The sequence below is a fragment of the Balearica regulorum genome, chromosome 4 (assembly GCF_011004875.1).
Source record: "Balearica regulorum gibbericeps isolate bBalReg1 chromosome 4, bBalReg1.pri, whole genome shotgun sequence".
In the NCBI taxonomy this organism is placed as follows: domain Eukaryota; kingdom Metazoa; phylum Chordata; class Aves; order Gruiformes; family Gruidae; genus Balearica; species Balearica regulorum.
In genome coordinates, this window is record NC_046187.1 from 52,581,559 (window position 1) to 52,604,030 (window position 22,472).

Genomic DNA, 22,472 nt, shown 5'->3' on the forward strand with positions numbered 1-22,472 from the left:
AGTGTGGGGAGAAAACCACCTTTGAGTTTTCAGACTTCAAATTTCAGCTAAGGTTGAGTACAAAAGTTGTTAGCTGGAAGTGCACTTCAGAGACATGGCCTTGCATCAGGAAGCCATAGCAATGCTTCTCGGTACAGCAGGACGCTGGCTGTGCCACTTGGCTCGGGATGCAGGACATGACATGACAAGAAATGGTGACCAAAGCTTCCATCCAGTCTGGCAACGCTTCCGTGTATGGGGATCTAGCCCCTTCCCTCATGCCTGAGGCATGTTTACTAGTATATGTTTCATATCTATGTTGAACAATAGGATTAACAAACACCCTCATTTTGGCCCTGGCTTTGACTCGCTTGCTTGTGGAGGTGGGGAGGGGATCCTGCAAACACTTGCAGGGTTTTTTAATCATCTGTTTTATTGGTCTCAGGTGACATCCTCCTGAATGTGAATGGGATTGACCTGATGGGGGTCAGCCGGAGCAAGGCGGTCGCCCTTCTGAAAAACACCAACTCCTCAGTGGTGCTCAAAGCCCTGGAGATGAGAGCGTGTGAAGCCCAGGAGGAGCGGGGCCGCCTGCCCGCATCCGAGGCCACGCAGGCAACCTCTGAGAGCAGCGAGTGGTCGCCTTCCTGGGTCATGTGGCTGGGACTGCCACGGTAAGTCCACAGATTGCATCCTCCGGCTGAAGGGGAGTGGGAGGGAAGATTTGTGTTTTTTGGCAATTCTTTCTTTTGGCTGGATTCATTGCAGTGACATCTTAATTAAATCCAGGCTCTGTTGCAGACTTGACTCTAAATACCTCCCTTTTGTAAACGGGTATGTGTATATGGAAAAATAGACATGCAGATTCCCTTGCAAAGGAGGAAACGATCCTGAATTGTTCCAGTCTTGAAAACAAATCTGGCACTTAGGCAGTGAAAGGAAAAGCTTGCAGGGATACAGGAGCTTGTTGAACTGGGGTCTAGGCTCGACCACCCTGCAGAAGGCAGAGCTACCCGTCCTGCACCTCTCAAGCTGCACAGCCCTTCTCCTTAGCCAATTCCAGCTGAGTTCTTTGACTTTGCCCAGATGTTGCGAAGTGCGTGCAGTTGGCCAGTATCTCCAAATCACCTCTTTTAACCCCACCCCCAACTGAAAGAAGTGCATTTGTCATATACAGGAAGCAGCTGTGTTGTCATTTCAGAGAGGATAATAAAAGCCACATCACATGTTGTTAAGTTCTCTCTAACACACTTGATGCGCAGGGTGTATACCTGCAGCTTCAGGGATGTTTTTGTGAAGTATTAAATGAGGATACGTTGCGAATGTGTGAATATGTGAAGCTAGCATCACATAATTGAAATTGGTATTCAATTTTAAGTAATGAAGAACTTAGCCTACAAGTTACTTTTGCCTAAACTCCTAATCCTGGCAGCAGTTCAGAGTGCCTCTCTTTCTTTCACAAGAGGGCAGGAAAAGATGGTCTTGCAGAACAGGTAGACTTTTGTTCTAGACACACTTACAGGACTCTGTTTCCCAGTCTCACATAGCACGTTAGATGATGCTTTCCCTCCTGGCTTGAGATGTTTTGAGCTCATTCACCTTGCAGCAAGGTGTGCTGTGAGGGCTAGATGTGTTTTGGGGCTTGGTCTGAGGCTAATGACTGCGTGACATACGCTGAAGCACTGCAAGAGCAGAAGGTAGGCTGTGTGCCACCTGCAAATGAGAGGTTCCTCCTCCCAGCCCAGCAGAGAGACCAAGCAGGCTAGGGGCCTTACAGATACTGCAATCTGCAATGCTGAGTCTTGCCTTCAGTTGGCATCTGTTGCTAGATGGGCTGAAACAATTGCACCCTGCCCATGCCTGGCGTAACCCCACCTTTGCTGTGCTGTACAGAAAACCTGAGCTGCCTTGTCTTCATCTCCTACCTACAGCTGCCTGAAGTCCTCATGTCCTCAGCAAGGTGATGGAGATGAGGGACAGAGCTCCACAGTACTGCAGGCTTGCACCCAGGTGATCTCTAAGCTCGCTCTGTTCCCCACTCTGAAGGCTATGTGTGTGAAGCCATTCCCACTGCTTTGGCCTGAAGGAAAGCCAGCCCCAGTGTCAGCAAGGCTGAAGACAGAAGTTCATTGCAACCCTATCCCCAGCTGCGATGCTGTGCACAGAGCACAGTGCAGCTCTCCTCCGCCAAAGAAAAGTAGGGGGATTGGTATGCTGAGCGGGTATGCTGCTCCGAACATCAGGCTGAGACAGGGACAAACACTGATTAGATGTGACAGTAAGAAAGGTATACTTTGTCCTTATTAGTAGCTGTTGGTTGAGTAGGGGTGCGAGGATCAGGTTTGGATTTGCTCATTAGGTATTATCAGACTCTTCAGTCTTCTCTGGTGTGAGTACGCTTACTCTCTTACTCTTTTACTGACTCTCCAGGGCCCACACCAGTCATCTGGAAGTCCTTCAACAAGCTTTCTCACCAGGACGAGTATCACATTAATTCCTTTCCCTCCAGTCTGAGCATGTAACCTTTCCCTATCTGGCTTTCAGTTTGCTTTTGGCAAGGATCACATCCCACTAGATCTCAAGGTATTGCCAGAAGTCTCGCGACATTTTCCAGGCGGTTAGAGAAAATGATTCTCTGTCCAAATATGTGTCTGACGGGTTCATCTTGGTAAAGGTGCCTTAGAAAATGTGCAATGATGGTGAGGATTCACCTACCTTAATTAAAACGGTGATGACAGTAGGTAAAGCCACACCATTTACCAGAGGGACTGCTCCAAGTTGTGTGGGTCTAGGAACAGTTGGTACAGCTGATGGAAAAGTAGAAATGTCAAAAATCACAACTATGCAGGATCATGGAAGGTGTTGGGGAAGATGAGCAGGATGGGGAACACCTACATAAGGAAAAACTGAAGAAATAAAAAAGGTGTTAAAACTGATAGGTCAGGAATGATGTGATTAAAAAAAAAAAAAGAGGTGGCTGGATGGTGGATTCTTTAAATTCTGTTGAGACAGGAAAGCTGCAGCTCTAGACAAGCCATGACAGTGCAATGCGAGTATCCATTCGCAGCAAGCGAGGCAGGGAGCGCAGAGGCAGCCTGAGACCGCAGCTTTGGGCAGGATCCTTGGGCTCGGAAAACTGAGGGGAGGGGAGAGTCTTTCCTTTGTTCCAAAACCACGGAGTTTTGATGAAAATCCTGTGAAGGATGGTCCCATAAAATGTGTTGAGTTGAGCCAAACACTAGAGGATGTCTACAGACCTCCGTCAATGATTGATGAAGTAGAAACCAGGCTAAAATTAATAATAGTTACATAATTAGAAGTACCTTCCTCACTTTTGAGGCTGATGTCCTGTAAAGGCCTAATACTCCATACTAGCACAGAACTTGCCCCTTTCCCAAGGGCTGCATACAAGTTACAAAGATGGGCACAGGCAAGAGGCACAAATATTGAGAGGCAGGGAATTATACCATTTTTCTGGATCAAGTCAGTAGCAGCAGAAATCAGGCAGGTTATCTGATTCCTTGCATCAAAGCTCAAAGCCCTGGAAAAAGCTGTCTTGCATAATTTAACATTTGCGGTTCTCACTTAAATTTCGTCCCTTTCCTTGTGAGATCTTAAAATTCGCTTTGGTCATTTTTATGTGGCTCCATAATACATAAACAACAACTCTGTTCTTTCTGTAGTACAATCCAATATGTGGCGGTTATAAAATAGATGCACATGTGCATCTGACATCTGTCAAAACTTGGACTGCGTGCGAGCAGAGGGACTGTGGGCTGGGCATGGGGAGGAAGCAGTGATGCAGGACCTTAAGCATTCCCGCCTAAAGACTTATTTCAGGGTAACTAATTTAATTGTTTGTTGTTGAGGAAGACAGGTCTTCTTTATTGTTGGAGGGAAATGTTGTCGTGAAGCATGCACAAAGAAAATAATGTGGAGCAGCTGGTGAAAAGTGTTTCCCCGGCCCCGTGATGTTTCTTCTACTCTTGCTTGTTTTCCTGCTCTCCTTTCTTTGCTCTCCTCACATTTCCTTCCCCCAGCTAGCACTTAAAAATACTTTATAGATCATCCTGTCATAACATTTACAAACATTAGTGCTTCACATGAGTGCTTTTCTTCGTCTGCAAAGTGAGATGAGAAAGACAGGAGGTGGCCAAAGTCATTCTGCAAATGAGGGGTAGAACTGGACATAAAACATGGAATTAGGACAGGAACTCCCCCAAATTAACTCCATCTGGGCTGTAGGGCTCTGATGGGAGTAATTCTCAAGTATTACTATAGTCCACTGCCAGTCATCTGCTGTAACAGGACAGAGGGAGGGAGTCATGCTTTTCATACCTGTTATTGCTGAAGTCCTCCTGAAGTCAGGCTCGTTTTGATTCCCAGAGCATAAGGCTGCTCACGCTTTGTGAAAAGCAGCAGGGTATATTGCATTTAACTACTTGAAAACAGCCACTTTTAAATTCCTTGTGCATCAGTAACTGATGCTCAGTTGTAGTATTTCTTACGATAGGACCCTGTGTCTAGACGCTGCTTATCCTCGAATCTTGAATCTGAGGCAAGTTCACACATACATTACTCTTTGTCCTCAGCTTTTGGAGTATTTACAGATAGAGGCAGAAGACTGTAAGTCGCTCTCTTCCAAGGCAGAAGACAGTCCTCCTTGGCCCGGTTGCAGTTTAGTGGGTTATGGCAGTTTAACTGGGTCAAAACACGCAGACTGGGGCTTTTGTTACCGCAGAGAAGTAATCTACTCAAACACACTAAGCATCTTCGGATGACGCAAGTACTTATTTTTCTCTCTGTGATGCTTCCTAGCTTCTCCTTATTACCAGTCATAAACAGACCCAAACGAACTAACTCCCATTGGGCTGCTCCACTGCATCTCTGCTTATGTACTAAACTGTTTGGAGTAGGTGGTACCCACGTTATACGTAGCTCAGCTTTGCATGCCCTGCCTCCCCGCATCATAGAATCATTTAGATTAGAAAAGACCCATAAGATGATCATTACCCTAGCACTGTCAAGTCCACCGCTAGACCATATCCCTAAGCACCACATCTACCCATCTTTTAACTCCCTCTAGGGATGGTGACTCAACCACTTCCCTGGGCAGCCTGTTCCAATGCTTGACAACCCTTTGGATGAAGAATTTTTTCCCAATATCCAATTTAAACCTCCCAGCATCCTTTTCTCGTTTCTGACAGCGCTAATGAATAGCTGATGGATGCTCCACTGCCATGTTTATACTCTCTATCCCATAGGATGGCGATAAGGAAACATCAATTTAAAGGCATCACTGCTACCTACCCACTCCTATTCTGTCAAGAGTCAATCTGTAACTATGGCCGGTGTGATGGGTTGGTCCTGAGCCTGCACCAAGCACCCACACAGCTCAACACCTCCAGCAGGACAAGAGAAAATAGGAAGAATGAGCAAGAAAACTCATGGGTCATAGTAAAGACAGGGAAATTGCTCACCCATTAGTGTCATGGGCAAAACAGACTTTGCTTCAGGAATTTAACTTAAAAACATTTTATTACCAATTTGGGTATTGGGAACCAAAGATGACAAACATGTAAACGCTTTGGGGAAACCCCCTTTCCTCCTCTTTTCCCATACTCAGCCTCTCTCCAGCACCTCTCCTCCTGCTTTCCTGGTCTCCTTTGCCTTGCTGTCACAGCAGGTTACACCCCGTCCCTTTGGCGAGGCAAAATGCAGCACAGGGGGTTGGAGTCAGCGGCGTTCTGTGGCTCCTTGCTTCCCATGTGTTTCCTCTGCTCTGGTAGAAAGAACAATCCTAGTGGTAGCATGCTGTGTCTGCTTTACTTAAATTTAGCATATGCTTTGACAGCAAATACAAATTGATGCTTTCTGGACTGATAACCTTGCAGGCTATATATGTACAGAACGCACGCAAGCTTTGTTTATCTTCACTGCACTTTCTTCTCATGTCTTTACCTGCTTGGCTATTCTATGGTGTTAGGATTTAGCTGATCACCTTTCGACTTCAGCGATGACCTCCTTAAGGCAGTGAGCATAGCACTGGGCAGCAGAGACCCCTGCCCCCCCAAAATCAACACTAGGTAACAGCACTAACGGCTGAATCCTGGCATCGCTTGGTCATGACCTTGATAAGTACCATCAAACATAGAGGGTTTAAGTGATTTTGCACATTGGAGAAGCCCACAGATGGTAAAGTAATAAAGCCTGGCTGCTGAGGACAGAAGCAAACATCACCTGTTTCTTACATTAGCAGCCAGTGAATTCTTGTGCAAATATTATATACCCACCATCCTGGCAGCAGGTGAATATTTGTAGGTCCTGGGGGACTGATCTAGTATTGCTATAAAATCCTGCTGTGAAACACAGCAAAAGCATTATTTGACAAATAAAATTTAAAAAAGCTAGACATATTGGTCTTTAAGATAAAACTACTTACCCTTCTACACAAGCGTCAGCAGTTTCTTAGAAACCTAAAGAGTTTCTGAATAGAACTTGTAACAGTTGCTTGCTATAGACCAGCCTCTAATTTCAAGACTTGGAATAGCAAAATGATTTTTCAGGCTCTTCAATCATTCCTGGGTATACCACTAATGGTGAGTGGATTAAGTACTAAGGACAGAAATTTCTGTTGCTCTGTAACTAGCAAAATTATTCTTTTTCCTGCTTGGTTTAAAAAAAAGAAATAAAGCAGGTATTGAAATTAATGTAGTCAGAGCAATAGACAAAGTGTAAGAGTCTAATAACCTTACCACTCTTGCTTCCCCCTATTCCTTATTTCAGCTAAGCTTTCACTCAGCATAACTTACAGTATCATAAAATACATTCAAAAGACAAACAGAGGGAGAGGCAGATTTCAGCTCTTACCACAAAATCGTGTGTTAATCATTAAAGTGAGGACAAACTATCTTCTTGACAGTGGTTTCGGTACTCCAAGGCACTGACTGACATGGATAGGCTTCTCCCATCTTCCACACTGTGACTTACCATATTACTTGACAAGAAAAGCTCAGGCTTCCCTCTTCCACTGATACTCTTCCTCATGTCATCTCTGTGATTTTTGTAATTCTGGCTCATTTCATTGGACTTAAAATTACTTAGCTTTGATGCACACCACAGTACTAAATGCCTGACCACTTCTGACACGGTTAATCACATACAGGCTCTTATCTGGAAGATAAAACAAGTCACTGGACTGTACAAGGTAAGTGAAATACAGTTTCTGGAATGATTGTTTACAAATATTAAATCCAGCCTCAGCCAAGTGTTTTCTCCATCACTTTCAATTCCAGCCAGATCATTTGCATAAATCCTTACCCTAGAAAACAACTTATTTCATATTCATATAAGATTACCTAGTAATTTTACTTTTAGGATAACTGGTTGTGGAAAGCAGCACTTCAAAACCAGAAGGGAAGTGTAGTGTCTAATACGGTGGAACTTTGGTGCTATTTTGCATCTTCAAAACACTCTACGGGTGTATGAAAGGGCAGATTCATCATTAATGATTCATCAGAATCTAAAGTTAACTGTAAGACATTTAATTATTGGTTTGTTTCAGGTATTTGTACAGCTGCAAAGAAATCGTATTACGAAGAAATACATCTGGAAGTCTTGGCTTCAGCATCGTAGGAGGTTATGAAGAACATACTGGGAACAAACCATTCTTTATCAAATCCGTTGTTGGGGGAACACCAGCATATAATGATGGCAGAATTAGGTAATAACTATCTAATGAAAAGTAGCATTTAAGTAAGTCTTTCATCTAGTTCAGTCTAGTTTGTTTGGGGTTTTGTGTTTTGCTTTTTTTAAAGTTTTCATGAAGACAGTGTAGGGGGTAAAAAAAGGATTCGTTGATACAGAACTAACTCTGACAGATCTGGAAATAAGAGTCCTGAACTTCAACAGATTTGCCTTCAGAGTAGAATGTTTTCAGATGTCCAGCAATCACTAGTATATGAATAAGTATAAAAATACATCAGTTTAATCTCTGGGGTAGTACAAAGCATGCTAGCACAGAGCAGCTTCCCCACATCCCCAGCTCAAAAAAAAAAAAAAAATTCCAACAAACCAACCACCAATACAAGTTCATAGACTCACAGAATAGTTTGGGTTGGAAGGGATCTCAAAGACGACCATCTAGTTCCAACCCCCCCCCGCCATGGGCAGGGACACCCTCCACTAGACCACGTTGCCCAAAGCCCCATCCAACCTGGTCTTAAATACTTCCAGGGATGGGGCATCCACAGCTTCTCTGGGCAACCTGTTCCAGTGCCTCACCACCTTCAACTTAAGAAAGTAAATGCAGAATTACAGAGCAAACTTAATTAAGAAGTCTTAAAACATAAGTCTGTTCAGAACACATATCATTCCCATCTGAAAGAACTACATTCTATTTTCTTTCAAATATGTCCAATTAATTATAAAGTTGTAAGGAAAAAAAAACCACCAACCAAAAAACCACAAGTGAAGTATTTTCACCATGAACAGTAGTTAGCCAGAAAAGGAATAGTAATACTCATTTCTGCCCCTTCCTCCCAGCTTAAGGACATGCTTCAACCTTTGCAAATGTTTAAGATAACAAGTCAGCTTGCTTAATTGTTCTCTCATATCTGCCTTTGGTTTTTCAGATGCGGTGACATCCTCCTTGCTGTCAATGGCAGGAACACATCAGGAATGATGCATGCCTGCTTGGCAAGGATGCTTAAAGAACTGAAAGGAAAAATTACTCTCACAATTGTGTCCTGGCCTGGCACTTTTTTATAAAACAAGTCTTCATAGAGAGTATGACAAGTAATTTAACACAGTAAAAAAAAGGCACGTCAGTCTTTGCTTTTTTTGGGGGGTCAAGTATGTGTTAATAAAGAAAAGGTTTGTGAAATTTCAACCTGTATGTCAAGAAAAGTCAAGTTTAGGCAAAGCAGGGACACCTGTTGGAAAAATCACTTCAGAGTGATTTAAGCTACAGACTAAAGTCTTCCCTTCCCTGTGTTCTTAAGGATATTTTGGTTTTTTTTTTATATATATATTTAATGCATTATAACAATAATGAAATTTAAGGAGCAACAGCTCCTACTCACCCACTTTATTTTGATTTACAAAAAGACATCCTTGAATAACTTATGGAAAATTTTCTTGCAATTTTTCTAGTTGCAAAAATCAGGTGAAGGTTTTTTTATCCAACACATTAATAGCACTTTGATTATGTGTACCTTTTCATGGTCAGCATGAAGCTGGTATTTTCAAGACTTTCAAGTGCTGTTTGTTAGTCTGTAAAACTGTGAATTAAATTTCTAAAATAATTAAAAATAACTGTAACTGTGTACTTGTACAGACATTACTTTCACCCAAAACCAAATAACCTAGGTTCACTGGTATGTTTTGATTAATACTATTAAATCTAGGATTTTTATATAGAATTACTGTTCTTAAGGAAGTACACTGCACCATGCCAATACCATCAAGTAAGTCTTCTGAATAGCACCCTGACAGGGCAGTACAATTTTTGCAGTCCTGCCATTCCAATCACACTTGATACTGTTCTGGAGGGAGTAAATCTGAAAGTGATGATGGTTTCATATTTTTCTTAAAATAGTTCTTTGTCTTTCCCTGCAAATTACCCATGTTCCAAAGCCTTATTTTTCCCTCACAAGCAAGCAAGGGGAAGAGGACATGTTTGTTAATCTTTATCATGTTAAGGACAGCTGTACCCTTAGAACAAAGACTAAAATGAACTTTCTCTTAAGGCACTGAAAAGCAGCTGGGATGATTATCCAGCTTAATTCACCCTTACGCACCTATACAAACCAGACGTAATTACCAAGTGTATGATCACCACGTTTAGTGTTCCATTAGTCTAAGAACAATCAACACCTTTCCTAGTTTCCCTAATTTTTTTTCTTTCACCTAAGTACAAGGTTCTTGAGGAGCATGGAATTCCTGTCTGTCCCTGTAGTAAAAGATGACCTTTCAAATATGAACTCCATAAGCTATACTAAACTCACACTGTTCCAGGAGTTAGTATGTAATAAAGTGAATGCACACTGTTTCCAAGGTCAGTAAAAGAAGGACCTTCCCACTGGTTTATGAAAAAAGGAGACAATTTAAGCCCTACATATATTGTAAGAGCATAAGCCTCTAGCTCTAAGATGTTTTCTCACTGTTTCTTTAAAGACAAAGTCAGTCCAGGAATCTTAACATGAAAAATTCATTCTTTTATTTTCAAAAAAAACCCAAAGTAACCTCTGATTTCAAACTAACAGAACAAGATTAAGAGCAAATTATTTTAATACCCAGAAAAATAACAAGATTTATAGTAATCTATTTCTGGCACTAATATATATGCAAGTAGGCAAAAACCACACAAGCCTATTCCACAGTGGCAGCTTCAGTGTTTTCCTGTTCAGGAGCAGGTTCACCGCTGGCTTCTTTTCCTTCTTTGCTTCTTTTGGATTTTTTGTGTTTGTGCCTTCTGTGGCTATCCCCTTCTTCACTGTCATGACGACGTCTGCTGTTACTAAATAGAGAGGAAAAAATACCTCATTTGCATAATACTTTAGGCCCCATTTAAAAACAGACTACCAAAAAGAAACAGTCTTTGCATTTGGATTTGAAAACTGGCACCTGCTCCTGTTCCAATCCATATAGTATTTGGATGTCAGCACCAAACTGAATTTTCCATGGAATGATATGTACATTCACCCATCCTGTACGTTTGGTTGGGAAATTGGAATGATTTTTCACATTTGTAACCCACATTCTAAAAGCAATACTTTTAATAATGTCATGTCCCTACTGACATCCCTTAATGGTTTAACATTCTTATTGACCCCCCCTTCCCCGGACTTAACCTTTATTTCTAACTCAGAAAGGATCAAATTGAACAATTTCTATCAAGTGATCATGAGGGTTATTTTACTTATCAAGAATCACTGTTGAGTTCTTATATTAATGTTGCTGAACATCAGCTTCACTCCACCTCTTTCTGACCCACCATTTTCACCCTTCTCTCCCCAAACTCGTAATTTCTGTTCACTAGCTAAGACTGTCACATGCACCACTCAGTGTGAAGTTACCTGGGGTCAACATTGCTTTTTGTCTGTCCATATTTTATATGGCAGACTTGTTCCAAGTAGTACATCTAAGTGTTTACAGTCTTTCCACAAAACTCCAGTTTGTTTGGAGTTCTTTTATAAGTTTACTTTATTTTTTTAAACTGGTCAAGTCTTTCGTATCCTATTAAAAAAAAATAAAATCAAACCTTCGAGATGACTTGTGTCTAGTATCTTCTTTCTCTCTGTGTCTCCTGTCTCTGTGTCGGTCTTCTTTCTCTCTACTTGTTCTATGGCGGTCATAGCCTCTTTCTGCATAGTCTCTGTATCTGTATCGTTCTTCATCACTGATTAAAAAAAGAATATATTTTCAGGACAGTAACACCAAGCAGTATATACATTAAAAAAAATTTCTTACACACTCTCAAGATAAATGACAGAATAATCTTAATGTTGCTTCTGCGTTTCTAAATGAGATCCACAACGTATGCTAAAAGAACATTAAAGCTCTTCGCCTTACACACCAGACTTCTGTGGTTAATGCAATTTTGAAAGGGAATTGTTCAATAAAAAATGGAAGGCAAAAAGAATACCACATTGTCACATTAAGTTTATACAGGAGTTATCAAGCAGTTAGTTTAAATCCGTATCTAGCTACAAACAAAGTACAATCCTACACAAACTTTACTAATGTTTTCAGATCAGTGTGTGTAATGCTCAATACTTATCAGCACGCTTTTTGACTATTATGCCATTTGGGTAAATTAGAGTTAATTTTGGTACAGTTGATCTTGTCCCTTATATCAGCTTCAAGAAAGGAAAAGCTAGGTGTGAAGAGACTGACAGTAAAATATACTCATTGTTTGCATTGCTTTTAAAATTAATTTCTCTCCAGTGTGCCAATGCTGTCTCTACTTCCACTCCTCTCTTGGATTACCATGAGTGCTGCTCTGCCACAATGATGCTAAAACCCCCTAAATATTACAAGCTATACAAGAATTTAAAGGCTTTACTTAAGAATGTACTTTCATATTTTGACTTGATGAAAAGAGCAGTTCTAAGACTTTAGTGAAATTTAAAAACAAACAAAAGAGTAATATCTATAGTTAGCCAACACCACTCAAATGCTACATTAGCACAGTTTAAAAAGGCATCCTCGTTTTATCATTTATCTACCAAGAAAATCCTACCCAGGCATAGGGTCCAGTATCATTTAACAACAAGACTTCAATACAAATAAACTTACTGTAACTATTTATATATTACATGAAGTCTTTGTAACCATAGTTTTGAAGATCCCCAAAGAAAAGTACAATGCAACCAGGCTGAGCCAGTAATTAACACAGGTAACAATTTAGGTACTATTAAGCTGACCAAGCCAAGTGTTTCATGCTTTCCCTCTTTGTCAACATTTACCATAAAAGAAAGTATCTTCCTGTGGTCCCTGACAGCACAGAACAGATCACACAGATTGCACAAGAATAGCTCAAGCCTAAAGAGATTTCTCTTGTCCTGGAGCAGTGAGAACTTAGATCAAAACAATTGTATCAGCCATAACTTGGATCCTGTGGCCATTTCCCAAGTGAAGACATTACATTAGTGATTATTGCAGCTATGCATGAAAATTCAAGAGTGAGAAGGGGAAATGCCTGAAGCAACTGCACTAGTCTTTCTGTGAAACCCTGTATGATTGTATCATGAAGCAAATTTCAAAAATTAGCAATTTAAGACACTGTAGAGAAGCATCAAACATGCTGCAGAAAATCCTGTTTTTCTAAGGGGAATTAAAAATATTCATACATCAACATCAGGGAAACTACAGCTATCACTAAAGAACTCAAAGTTATGATTTGTCACTGAGTAACATGACTACATTGATTATTGCCTGTATTGTTACAAAATATTATAAATGTTCTAAGATTTTATGATGCACTTATAACTACAGATTTGAGAGTAAGCTGATCAAATCCTGCACAGTACATTTGTGACAGATCACAGAATCACAGAAAGGCTGAGGTTGGAAGGCATGACTGGAGGTCATCTGGTTCAATACCTGCTCAAGTAGGGCCACCAGGACCATCTCCAGACAGCTTTTGGCCATATCCAAGGATGGAGACTCCATAACCTCTCTGGGCAACCTGTGCCAGTGCTCAGTCAGCCTCACAGGCATCATGCCACTATCACTTCTCTTAACTATTGTCTGCCTCTTAAGACAGAAACAAAATTCAACTGCATTCAACACTTTTTTTTTTAAAGACAATGTTAATCCAACATATCTCTACAAGAAAACCCTACAACAGAGACATCAACTTATACAAAATGAAGGCAGTACAGCCACAGAACATGAATTCTGACCATACTATTCCACATTCAGCTTAAGGCACCCTAGGTTATAGTCCAGGGTGTGAAAATAAATTCACTTGCTCCTCTGAAATGTCCAAAACCCAAACAGGTAAACTAAAGCAGTTGGGGTGGGAGGAAGGGAGAAAATAAATCCCAAATCTTACAATGCTGAAATCTCAAGTCCTATGCTTTTAACTTGTTTCTATTTGTATTGATCATTTACTACTGTTTTGCCCTCAAATTTCTATTCTACTGTCAGGGGAAGGAGGGAAGTGCAGGGGAGACATTTATAATTCAAGTCCCTTTCTACTGAACAGTTCTACTCACAAGACACCAACCCAAGACCTCAGGGAAAGGTGTACAACCAACGATTAGAAGTTTTCTTATCAAATGTCACTGAAAGATGAAGATTGGTATCAACTGCTAGTTTCCAGGATGAGTCATACTGAAGAGAAGACAAGCCTAGCTTACATAGCAGTTAGCTTTGCAGTTCAGAACGACAGTCATCATTTGATCTGTGTTTGAAGTGTGTCTTAACTTGATGTGTGATAAAGCAGCACCATAAAGACAGCATGTGCCTGGTGAAGTCTAGTTATAAAGCTCAGTTTTAGAATATTAGAAAAAAGAGTATAATATTAAAAAATAAATTAAAATTAGGTTCTGAAATCTACCAGAAGTTATAACCAAAGGTAAAGTCTGATTTGAACAACAACTGAAAATTTTTGTTAGACAGAGGATTCCTGTACTAACACATCTTTAAAGTCCCACTAGTCATCACAATTTTAAGAGCCTTACATTTCTACAGGCTTGCAGGGATAGAAAAAGGTAGAACCAATTCAACTATAGTTTACTTCCAATATCCGTTATTACTTCCCAGAACTAACATTTTGACGATCAGTATCTAATTAAAAAGTTAAAATTTGAATGTCTAATTCTGCCTTCTGATGAGCTTTCCATAAAAAATTACATGACTACTTGTAGACTTATGGCTTGGTTTCAAAGCTGAGATCTAAAACCTTTAATGTTAACCCACAGTCTGCATTTGCTCTGTTACACAACTATTTTAACACCCTAGAAAAGGTTAAAAATATTATTGATACTCCTTTTTAAATCTTATTTTGGCAAACTACTAAGGAACCATGACAGCTTGTAAGTGTGTCTGAAAATAAACAACCTTTCTAGAAATAAAGCAAAAAAACAGTTTGCCAAGTCCAGTATGTTGGAAGCTTTCAGGAACAGGAATAAATGCCATGTACCCAATGTTACACCAGTGATCTTCCCATTTTGTATCTGGGTTTACACTGCACTTATCAAAGCCTTCCAGGGACAGCCTTGAGAGCACTAAAACCCTTGACCTGTGGAAAAGGACTTATAGTTACCTTTGCTCTCCTGGCAAATAAGCCCCAAACCAGTCCAATCCATAAAATCTTCATTGTCTACACCTTTGGTTCCTTTTTCAAAACAGACTACAAGCTATTAAATTCACAAATCACGAGACCTCCCTTTGGTAGAACTGTCTAACTTCTGATATGTGTGTTCAAAAACTTTTTCATGTGTTCAAAACCCTTTACAAAGAATCACAGAAGGATTTAGGCTGGAAGGGACCTTGTGGAGGTCACTTGGGCTAACCCCTCCTCAATACAGGGCTAACACTGGCCAGCTTGCTTTAGTGAAGTTTCGGGTATCTCCAAGGCTGGAGATTCCATGACCTCTCTCTGCAACCTGCCTTACCACCTGATCACTCTTTTTGTGTTCATTTCCTTCCCCCCCATATCTAATTGGAATCTCCCTTGCTGTGACAACTAATTATTGCCTCTTGTCCTTTCTCTGTGCACCTTGAAAAAGAGCCTGGCTCTATCTTCTCTATAACCACCCATTACATAGTTGAAAATATCCTTTACGAACCCTTCTCATCCTTCTCCTTTCAAGCTAAATAAACTCCATCCCTCTAGCCCTGCTAACCACCTTGTCAGACCTCCACTGGACTCTCCAGTCTGTCAATGCTGTCTTTTTCCTAGGAGGGTCCCAAAACTGGGCACAGTACTTTGCATGTTGTCTCAAGTGCCAAATAAGAGGCGAATAACGACATTCTCCACCTGTGGGCTACACTCTAATACAGCTCAATGCATCTTGAACTTTATCGCACATTGAGAGCCAAGTCCCATTCAATTTGTTGCCCACCTGGACACCCAGTCCTTTCCTGTAAAGCTGCCTTCTAGCCAGACAGACCCTCATCTGCTCTGCTGCATGGGATTAGTGAGTTCCAGGACCTTAGAAATAGAGTTTTTGGGTTTTGGTTTTGGTTTACGAATTGCTGAGGAAGAACCACAAAGTAGTAAGGTATCAATCAACATTTACATTTTGAGTGGTAACTAATTGACATGAAACTATCAAGACAAAAAAAAAAAAGAAAACATAGTCTTTGCAGAAGAGACAATAGTCCAAAAAGAACAGCATCTTCTCAAGGGGGCAGAGTGAGATATATTGTAAAAATGTACAATTTCATCTGAGGATAGCAGGACAAATGTAGAACAGAATATAAAAAGACAGCTGAAGGTTCATTTTTATACCATATTTTGGTTACATTAACGGAACAAAAATAATTCCCCTTTTCTTACAATTTTAAGAAATATTATAGCACAAATACAGGCTATTTATCTGGAAAAGAACTGCTAAAAACATTGAAAGCAGTAATTTCTGAGCAATAAAAACCTAAAGATGATGCTTACTCCAAATCCCACTATGGTGTTGCTTGAACAACGTTTAAACAAAGGAAATTTAAAGTAATGCATCTGTGCAGTCTCTAAAATAGTTCACATTCTCTTCCTCATAGCTTGTTTCATTTTATTTTCTTAAACGCATAGAATTGAAAATAAACCTTCTTAAAAAACATTATGTCTGCATGTTCTGTCTTCAGCCTCTCCCACCTTCTCTGTGACTCCCAAACCAACTTCTACTAGTTAAGGGCCTCCTGTTTTCTTACACAGCCATGTGGCAACAGCTTTGCTACAGATGGTGGATAATTTAGTCACATAAAAAAGTGGAGGCCTGCTCTTCCCCCTCCTTTACAGATAACTCTGGCAGCAGCACAGAGATTTCTTGAGGCCTGGAAGCTATTAAGGTTCATTTCAAGCACCCTTGAATGACCAGGCTTCTTTCTGGCCTTCAATCAAGCTGTCTGAGAAACAGATGTTTAGATTTGTCTTGAATTCTCAGAAACTGACCCTGGAACATAGCACATGCACATGGGAGAGGACATCAGCATACATGGAAAATCCCCTATCCTGCACCCAGTTTGGGTCTTCAGCTAACAATCATCACACAAAAAATGTCATCGCTCAACCAAAGTAATGTTGACTCTCAGCATAAAATTGCTGGTAAAAACAATCTGCCTAACAGCTAAAGTCTATATTCCACAAAAATTGAAACTTCACAAAAACCACTGAGAAAAGCGTCAGGACATTTACCCCACAATATTTAGCAAATAATGAGCAAAGAAAGTTTAGATAAATACGGCAAGCCAATAGACCTCTGCTCTATGGAGTCATAGCGAGCTCAACATTAAATGCTTTGTACTTGTGCACGTGAACAGTTGCAGCTTTTTTCTTTCCTTTTTTTTAAAAAACAATTAGAGAGCTGAAAGCTGAATACAGTTATCTGCCATTATTTTCATCATTTGCCTGAAAATGACAAGAAGTTCTTGACCTTGAAATAACAGTTTTTAAAAAGATAGGACAGATTATTATCCATTTAGTGCTAATGACCAAACTAACCATTTTAACAGCTAACACCACCATTAATTAAGGTCAAATGTTACACCACATTACTCTTAGCACTGAATTGGCAACCAAGATTCATTTAGTACGTCTATAGATTTTTCTAGAACTACTGACGTCAAAAGGATCTCGGTATGTCACTTATACTCAGGGCTTAAATCACACCTTTAACCTGTAAAACACTATGCCCAGTTTGTACGTATACTGTTGTTTTTACACTTCTGTTTCACATTCAGAAATTTAGCTATAGTTTCCAAGAGTAAAGGGGGAAAGGGAGGAAGCCACACCCTCCAGTTCTTTGGAATATAGAGCTAAACACTAAATTTTTATGTTGAAGGACATTATTTAACACAGACACAGGGGTTTGAGCAGAGTCACAGCATGCTTAAGACATTTCACTAACCTGTTGAACACACTTGGAGTTGGACTGTGATCTCGGTCCCTTTCCCTGTCTCTGGTACGTTCTCGATCTCTGTCTCGGTCCCGGTCCCGATCCCGATCTCGGGATCGCTCTCTCTCACGTTCCCTATCCTTCTCTCTTCGTGAATAGTAATCCCACTGTTTGCTGGTGTCCATAAGACTAGACCATGAAGGAGCAGAACCTGCAAGGTGCGGAAAGGTGACTAAAGAAAAAGACGCAGGTATTAGAAAGAACAAAATCAGATACCGTATGCAAACTGTAACACTACTTATGCATGAAAACACATGTTTCTCATCCTCCTCCAATGACATTTTTCAATCATCCCCTTTCACATAAAAGTTAATTCTCACCAAGCACTCATTTAAATACTTATTATGAAGATGTACAGAACCAGGATATACACCGCAAAAACTGTCTAAATCCTTTTGGGGGGAAAAAAAAAAATGTGCAAAGATTTGCTGAAAGAATCTCATTTTATGTGGTCAAATGGCTTTGTTTTGGGGGAACAACAAAACAAAAACAACCAGAAAACAAAAACTGCCTTTGAAACTCAGTGGCTCTGAAAGTACAGTTCAGAAAAACAAGGGAAAAGAATGCTTCCAACTTTATATTTATACTGTTTTTGTTTTGTCCTTTAAAAATCATTGTATTTAAAATATGTTAGTTACAAAGTTCTAATTCAGTAATTTATATTCTATACTGTGCTTTGCTATACTTTTCTGATTACAGATGTAACAGCAGCTTAGACATAAATTCCATAAATTCATTCTGGGGAGAAGAAATAACGCTCCTACTTATGCTTTGTAAGATACCATTTCTAATGAATATTCAGCACAGCCAGTATTACCACTAAAATATAACAGTTTCAGAAAATTAAGCACATTATCTTCATCTAAAAGATTATATGCTTAAGAAGTTACAAAGGAAATCACAACACCATCTCACAACCTTTTTAGGTAACCAGCAATGGGAAGAGAGAAGGGATATGCTTCTCCATTGCTTTCTGCCAACTTTGATGCAATAAATAACTACTCCTTTTAATGCCCCAATTGTTCTGTCCTGCCCTCCCTCTCCAGAAGCTCCGTGGATGCATCCTGTTAATGAAAAATAAGGGCTGTGGTATTTAACTGGAAACAGCACTCTCTAGTGGACTTACAGTACAGAGGACTTCCCACTTTCTGCTTATCTGCTTTGCTAGCCAATGATAACATAGCCTTCAATAAATCGTTTGTTTTGAGTTCCACTTCATTATCTATAATATGAGAACAATATTCACTTGACTCCATGGTGTCACAAAGAGACATTAATAGTATAATTAACATAAATATCCACTGAACAATGTAAAGTGTGTTACTGATGCTGTATTTAATACTGCCGAGTTATAAAACCAGTGGCTTCTCCCGACAGCTACGTTCAGGCTGCCTTGCCTGCAGCGTCTGGGGTATGCCTGCCCCACAAAGCTTTGGCAGAAGCTTAAGACAGCAGTTTGCCAAGTGTCCAAAGGAGGAATACAAAAGACCTTTTGAGCAGGCAGTGGAGCAGGAAAAAACACTTCATTGTTAAAATACATTTGCAATGAAAAGCATTATAATTCTTTTAAAAAGCATTTATACGAGGTTTTGCCTCTAACAAAATGCTTGACACTGTTTCACTTCAGGGCTACAGAGAAAATGAGGAGTTAACAGGAAAAAATACACTAATACAATAGTATGTTGTTCATTATACTGCCAAAACCTGAAATTCTTCTAAGGAAAGCAGCCAGAAATAGCAAAAAAACCAGCTGGACTTTAAAGACTGCTAATTTCCTTGACTTGCCACTATGTCAACAACATACGTATGGTCTATGAGACTTGAACAGACTATTCTGATCTGAAGTGTAAACTTAAGTTTAACTTTAAATGTATACTACAAAATGATTATTCTTATTAATGGCAGTATAAACTTTTATGATAAATTTTGGTTACTCCCTCACATCTGCAGTAATTCTCAGACAGAAGTATGTCATTTCCACCCCAACACCATGAGATAAACCTCTGCACATTTTTATATCTCGATTTTCAACAGTGATTATTCCCAACACGCAAGAAGCTTACTTTCTACTATGAATTAGTGCTCTGCATTTACTACTTAGAATGAAGTAATTTGTCACTTTTAGTATTTCTACATGGACTATTCCAATGATATCTACAAAAAGAGACACTTCCAAAGTTTAACTCTGATTTTATTCTTAAAACAGGAAGAGAGGGAGCTTTGAACAGTCAATAGTTTTGGAGACTTAAGTCCTGTTTCGGAGACAGCTTAAAAATTTAAAGTTGCATGGTGTCACAGTATAAGGCAAACTACTAACACATCTTTGTGCCTCAAAAAATACCAACTCTCAAATTGTTTCTGTAATGCCAAATTTCTTGCAAGTTCCTAAGATAAACTTTGAAAAAATTAAGCACATTATCTTCATCTAAAAGATGATACGCTTAAGAAGTTACAAAGGAAATCACAAGACCGTCTCACAACCTTTTTAGGTAACAGTTAGTTCCTCTGAACGTTTAGGGCACAGAACAGGGAAATGTTTGAGGAAAAAACGGACAAGCATACAATACAAGTTGCTTCACTGGCAGACCAAATGCAGTGCCATATATTGACAGCTCAATAAAATTCAAAGATCTGATGACAAAGGTAACACTGAATTGTGAAAGAATTTAAGAATAAATTTAAGCAACTGCATTGATGCAGAAGAGCACAAAGACAAAATAGATATTCTTGAAGCTTGTAAAGTTAAGAATATTATCTTACTATGCAACCTTCCTAATGGGCTTGCAACAGGAAACATGCCTGACTGCTAGCAAAAAGACACCACGGCATGAGATTAGCAATTTGAACAGGCAGAAGAAAGGCTAGAGCCTTAATCAAGATTTGTATTTTTTTGCACTATGTTCCATATGCTCATCTTGCTCCACAATTTTGACAAAGCCATGAAACACACAGACTGGCAAAGACCACAACAGGGTGGAGATTCAGTGTTATCTTCTAAAGCAACTATTAAACTATTAAGCGATTCTTAATTAAAATGAACATCTGTACTCTACTGTGCCACTGAGCTCCCAATTTACCTAAGTTCTGATGCATGGAGAGACTGGCAAAATACTGGCCAGAGATCGCATTGTGAAACAGGAACTATGAGAGTAAGATGCTGACCAGGAACATATCTTTCACTAAGAGATGAACAGCAGCGATAAAATGCCACTGAGCCTCTACAGATCAAAATAAGTCCGGATGACAGGCACAGCTCAGGAGACAGACAGTTTGCTTTGTGCAGCAAATAGGAAAGCTTTTGCCACAACAGGGATGCCAGATATATTGGCAAGATGTGATCAGACTGTGCTCCTTGGTCTCCCTAACCATACAAAACATAAATTTTTAACACTGGTGAAGAAGTTCAAATTCAATATTGACATGATTGCAATGAAAGTCATCTTTTGTATATTGGTACTGCAACAATGTAAACATGCCATCACCTCTGAACATCAACATAAAACTTGGAAATACTGTTGTGTCCCTGACAATACTTGACAGGATAGCAAATTCTGACAAAAGATATTCCAAAGTGAAAAACATTTTAAATTGGAGACTACATATTAGATGCAATGGACATACTAATGGCTGTAAGACTGTTTTTTTTCTTGTAAAAGGAAACAATTCTTTACAATGAGGGTTGTGAGACACTGGAACAGGTTGCCCAGAGAAGTTGTGGATGCCCCATCATTGGGAAGTATTCAAGGCTGGGTTGGATGGGGCTTTGAGCAACCTCATCTAGTGAAAGATGTCCCTGCCCAAGGCAGGGGGGTTGGAACTAGGTGATGTTTAAGGTCCCTTCCAATTCATTCTGTGATTTTGTTTATTTTTCTTCCCAATTTGGGCTAGGTCAGGAAAAAGCTGACATCTTAGTATTGCTATCACTCTTTTGGCTCAAGCAGCAGAGCTGCGCTAGGTAACAGTTCTAGACTCACTGGAGGTTCTGTGGATATCCATTTGACTGCACATAAAGACTGAATTTTACAACAGAATAGCTGAAGATTACAGTATCTTGGACAGTTTCTCAAAGGAGGGGTGCATCACTCAGGATTTCTCAATGATTTGTCTTGCTGGTTAAAATTCTGATGATTGTTTCAACAATACTTGTTCTCCTGCTTCTAAATCCTACCAGTTCTTGAAAAGTTCTCCCTGACTTGTGGTCCGTATTACAGTGTATTATTTTGTAAAATCACAGTTCTGCAAAAGCAGCATGAAAAGATATCCAGCATGCAAATAAATAAACAAGTACAAGAAAAATGTTGAGCTGTTGGAATGAGTCCAGAGGAGGGCCACAAAGATGATCAAGAGGGCTGGAGCACCTCTCCTATGAGAACAGGCTGAGAGAGTTGGGATTGTTCAGCCTGGAGAAAAGAAGGCTCCAGGGAGACCTTATAGCAGCCTTCCAGTACCTGAAGGGGCCTACAGGAAAGATGGTGAGGGACTGTTTATCAGGGACTGTAGTGACAGGACAAGGGGGAATGGGTTTAAGCTAAAAGAAGGTAGATTTAGATTAGCTGTTAGAAAGAAATTCTTTACTGTTAGAGTGGTGAGGCACTGGAACAGGTTGCCCAGAGAAGCTGCGGATGCCCCATCCCTGGAAGCGTTTAAGGCCAGGTTGGATGGGGCTTTGGGCAACCTGGTCTAGTGGAGGGTGTCCCTGCCCATGGCAGGGGGGTTGGAACTACATGGTCTTTGAGGTCCCTTCCAACCCAAACCATTCCATGATTCTATGAAAACAACAGTATTTACCAACAGCTGTTAAATTTGCAACAGCATGTATCTGTTTACAATGGCAGGCAATGAGCTTTCATAATGAATTATTGAAAGGAC

At 40.0% G+C, this 22,472-nt stretch overlaps 2 protein-coding genes across 16 annotated transcripts in view; one reads left to right on the forward strand and one right to left on the reverse strand.

Annotated features, from left to right (window-relative positions):
• The window catches only part of LNX1 (ligand of numb-protein X 1), a 138,084-nt gene extending 129,069 nt beyond the window's left edge, over positions 1-9,015 (forward strand). For all 6 annotated transcript variants that reach the window (XM_075752155.1, XM_075752154.1, XM_010304117.2 and 3 more), the window contains 3 exons: positions 425-653; positions 7,544-7,702; positions 8,613-9,015. In XM_075752155.1, coding sequence (XP_075608270.1) covers positions 425-653; positions 7,544-7,702; positions 8,613-8,748 — 524 coding nt within the window. In that variant the 3' untranslated portion in view covers positions 8,749-9,015. The remainder of the gene's footprint in view (positions 1-424; positions 654-7,543; positions 7,703-8,612) is intronic.
• Positions 9,016-10,175: 1,160 nt separating this feature from the next.
• The window catches only part of FIP1L1 (factor interacting with PAPOLA and CPSF1), a 42,754-nt gene continuing 30,457 nt past the window's right edge, over positions 10,176-22,472 (reverse strand). For 4 of the 10 annotated variants that reach the window (XM_075752159.1, XM_075752158.1, XM_075752162.1 and 1 more), the window contains 4 exons: positions 18,730-18,825; positions 17,556-17,775; positions 11,243-11,380; positions 10,176-10,498 (listed from right to left, as the gene is read on the reverse strand). In XM_075752159.1, coding sequence (XP_075608274.1) covers positions 10,351-10,498; positions 11,243-11,380; positions 17,556-17,775; positions 18,730-18,825 — 602 coding nt within the window. In that variant the 3' untranslated portion in view covers positions 10,176-10,350. The remainder of the gene's footprint in view (positions 10,499-11,242; positions 11,381-17,555; positions 17,776-18,729; positions 18,826-22,472) is intronic. The other 6 variants (XM_075752163.1, XM_075752167.1, XM_075752166.1 and 3 more) reach the window with 3 other exon arrangements.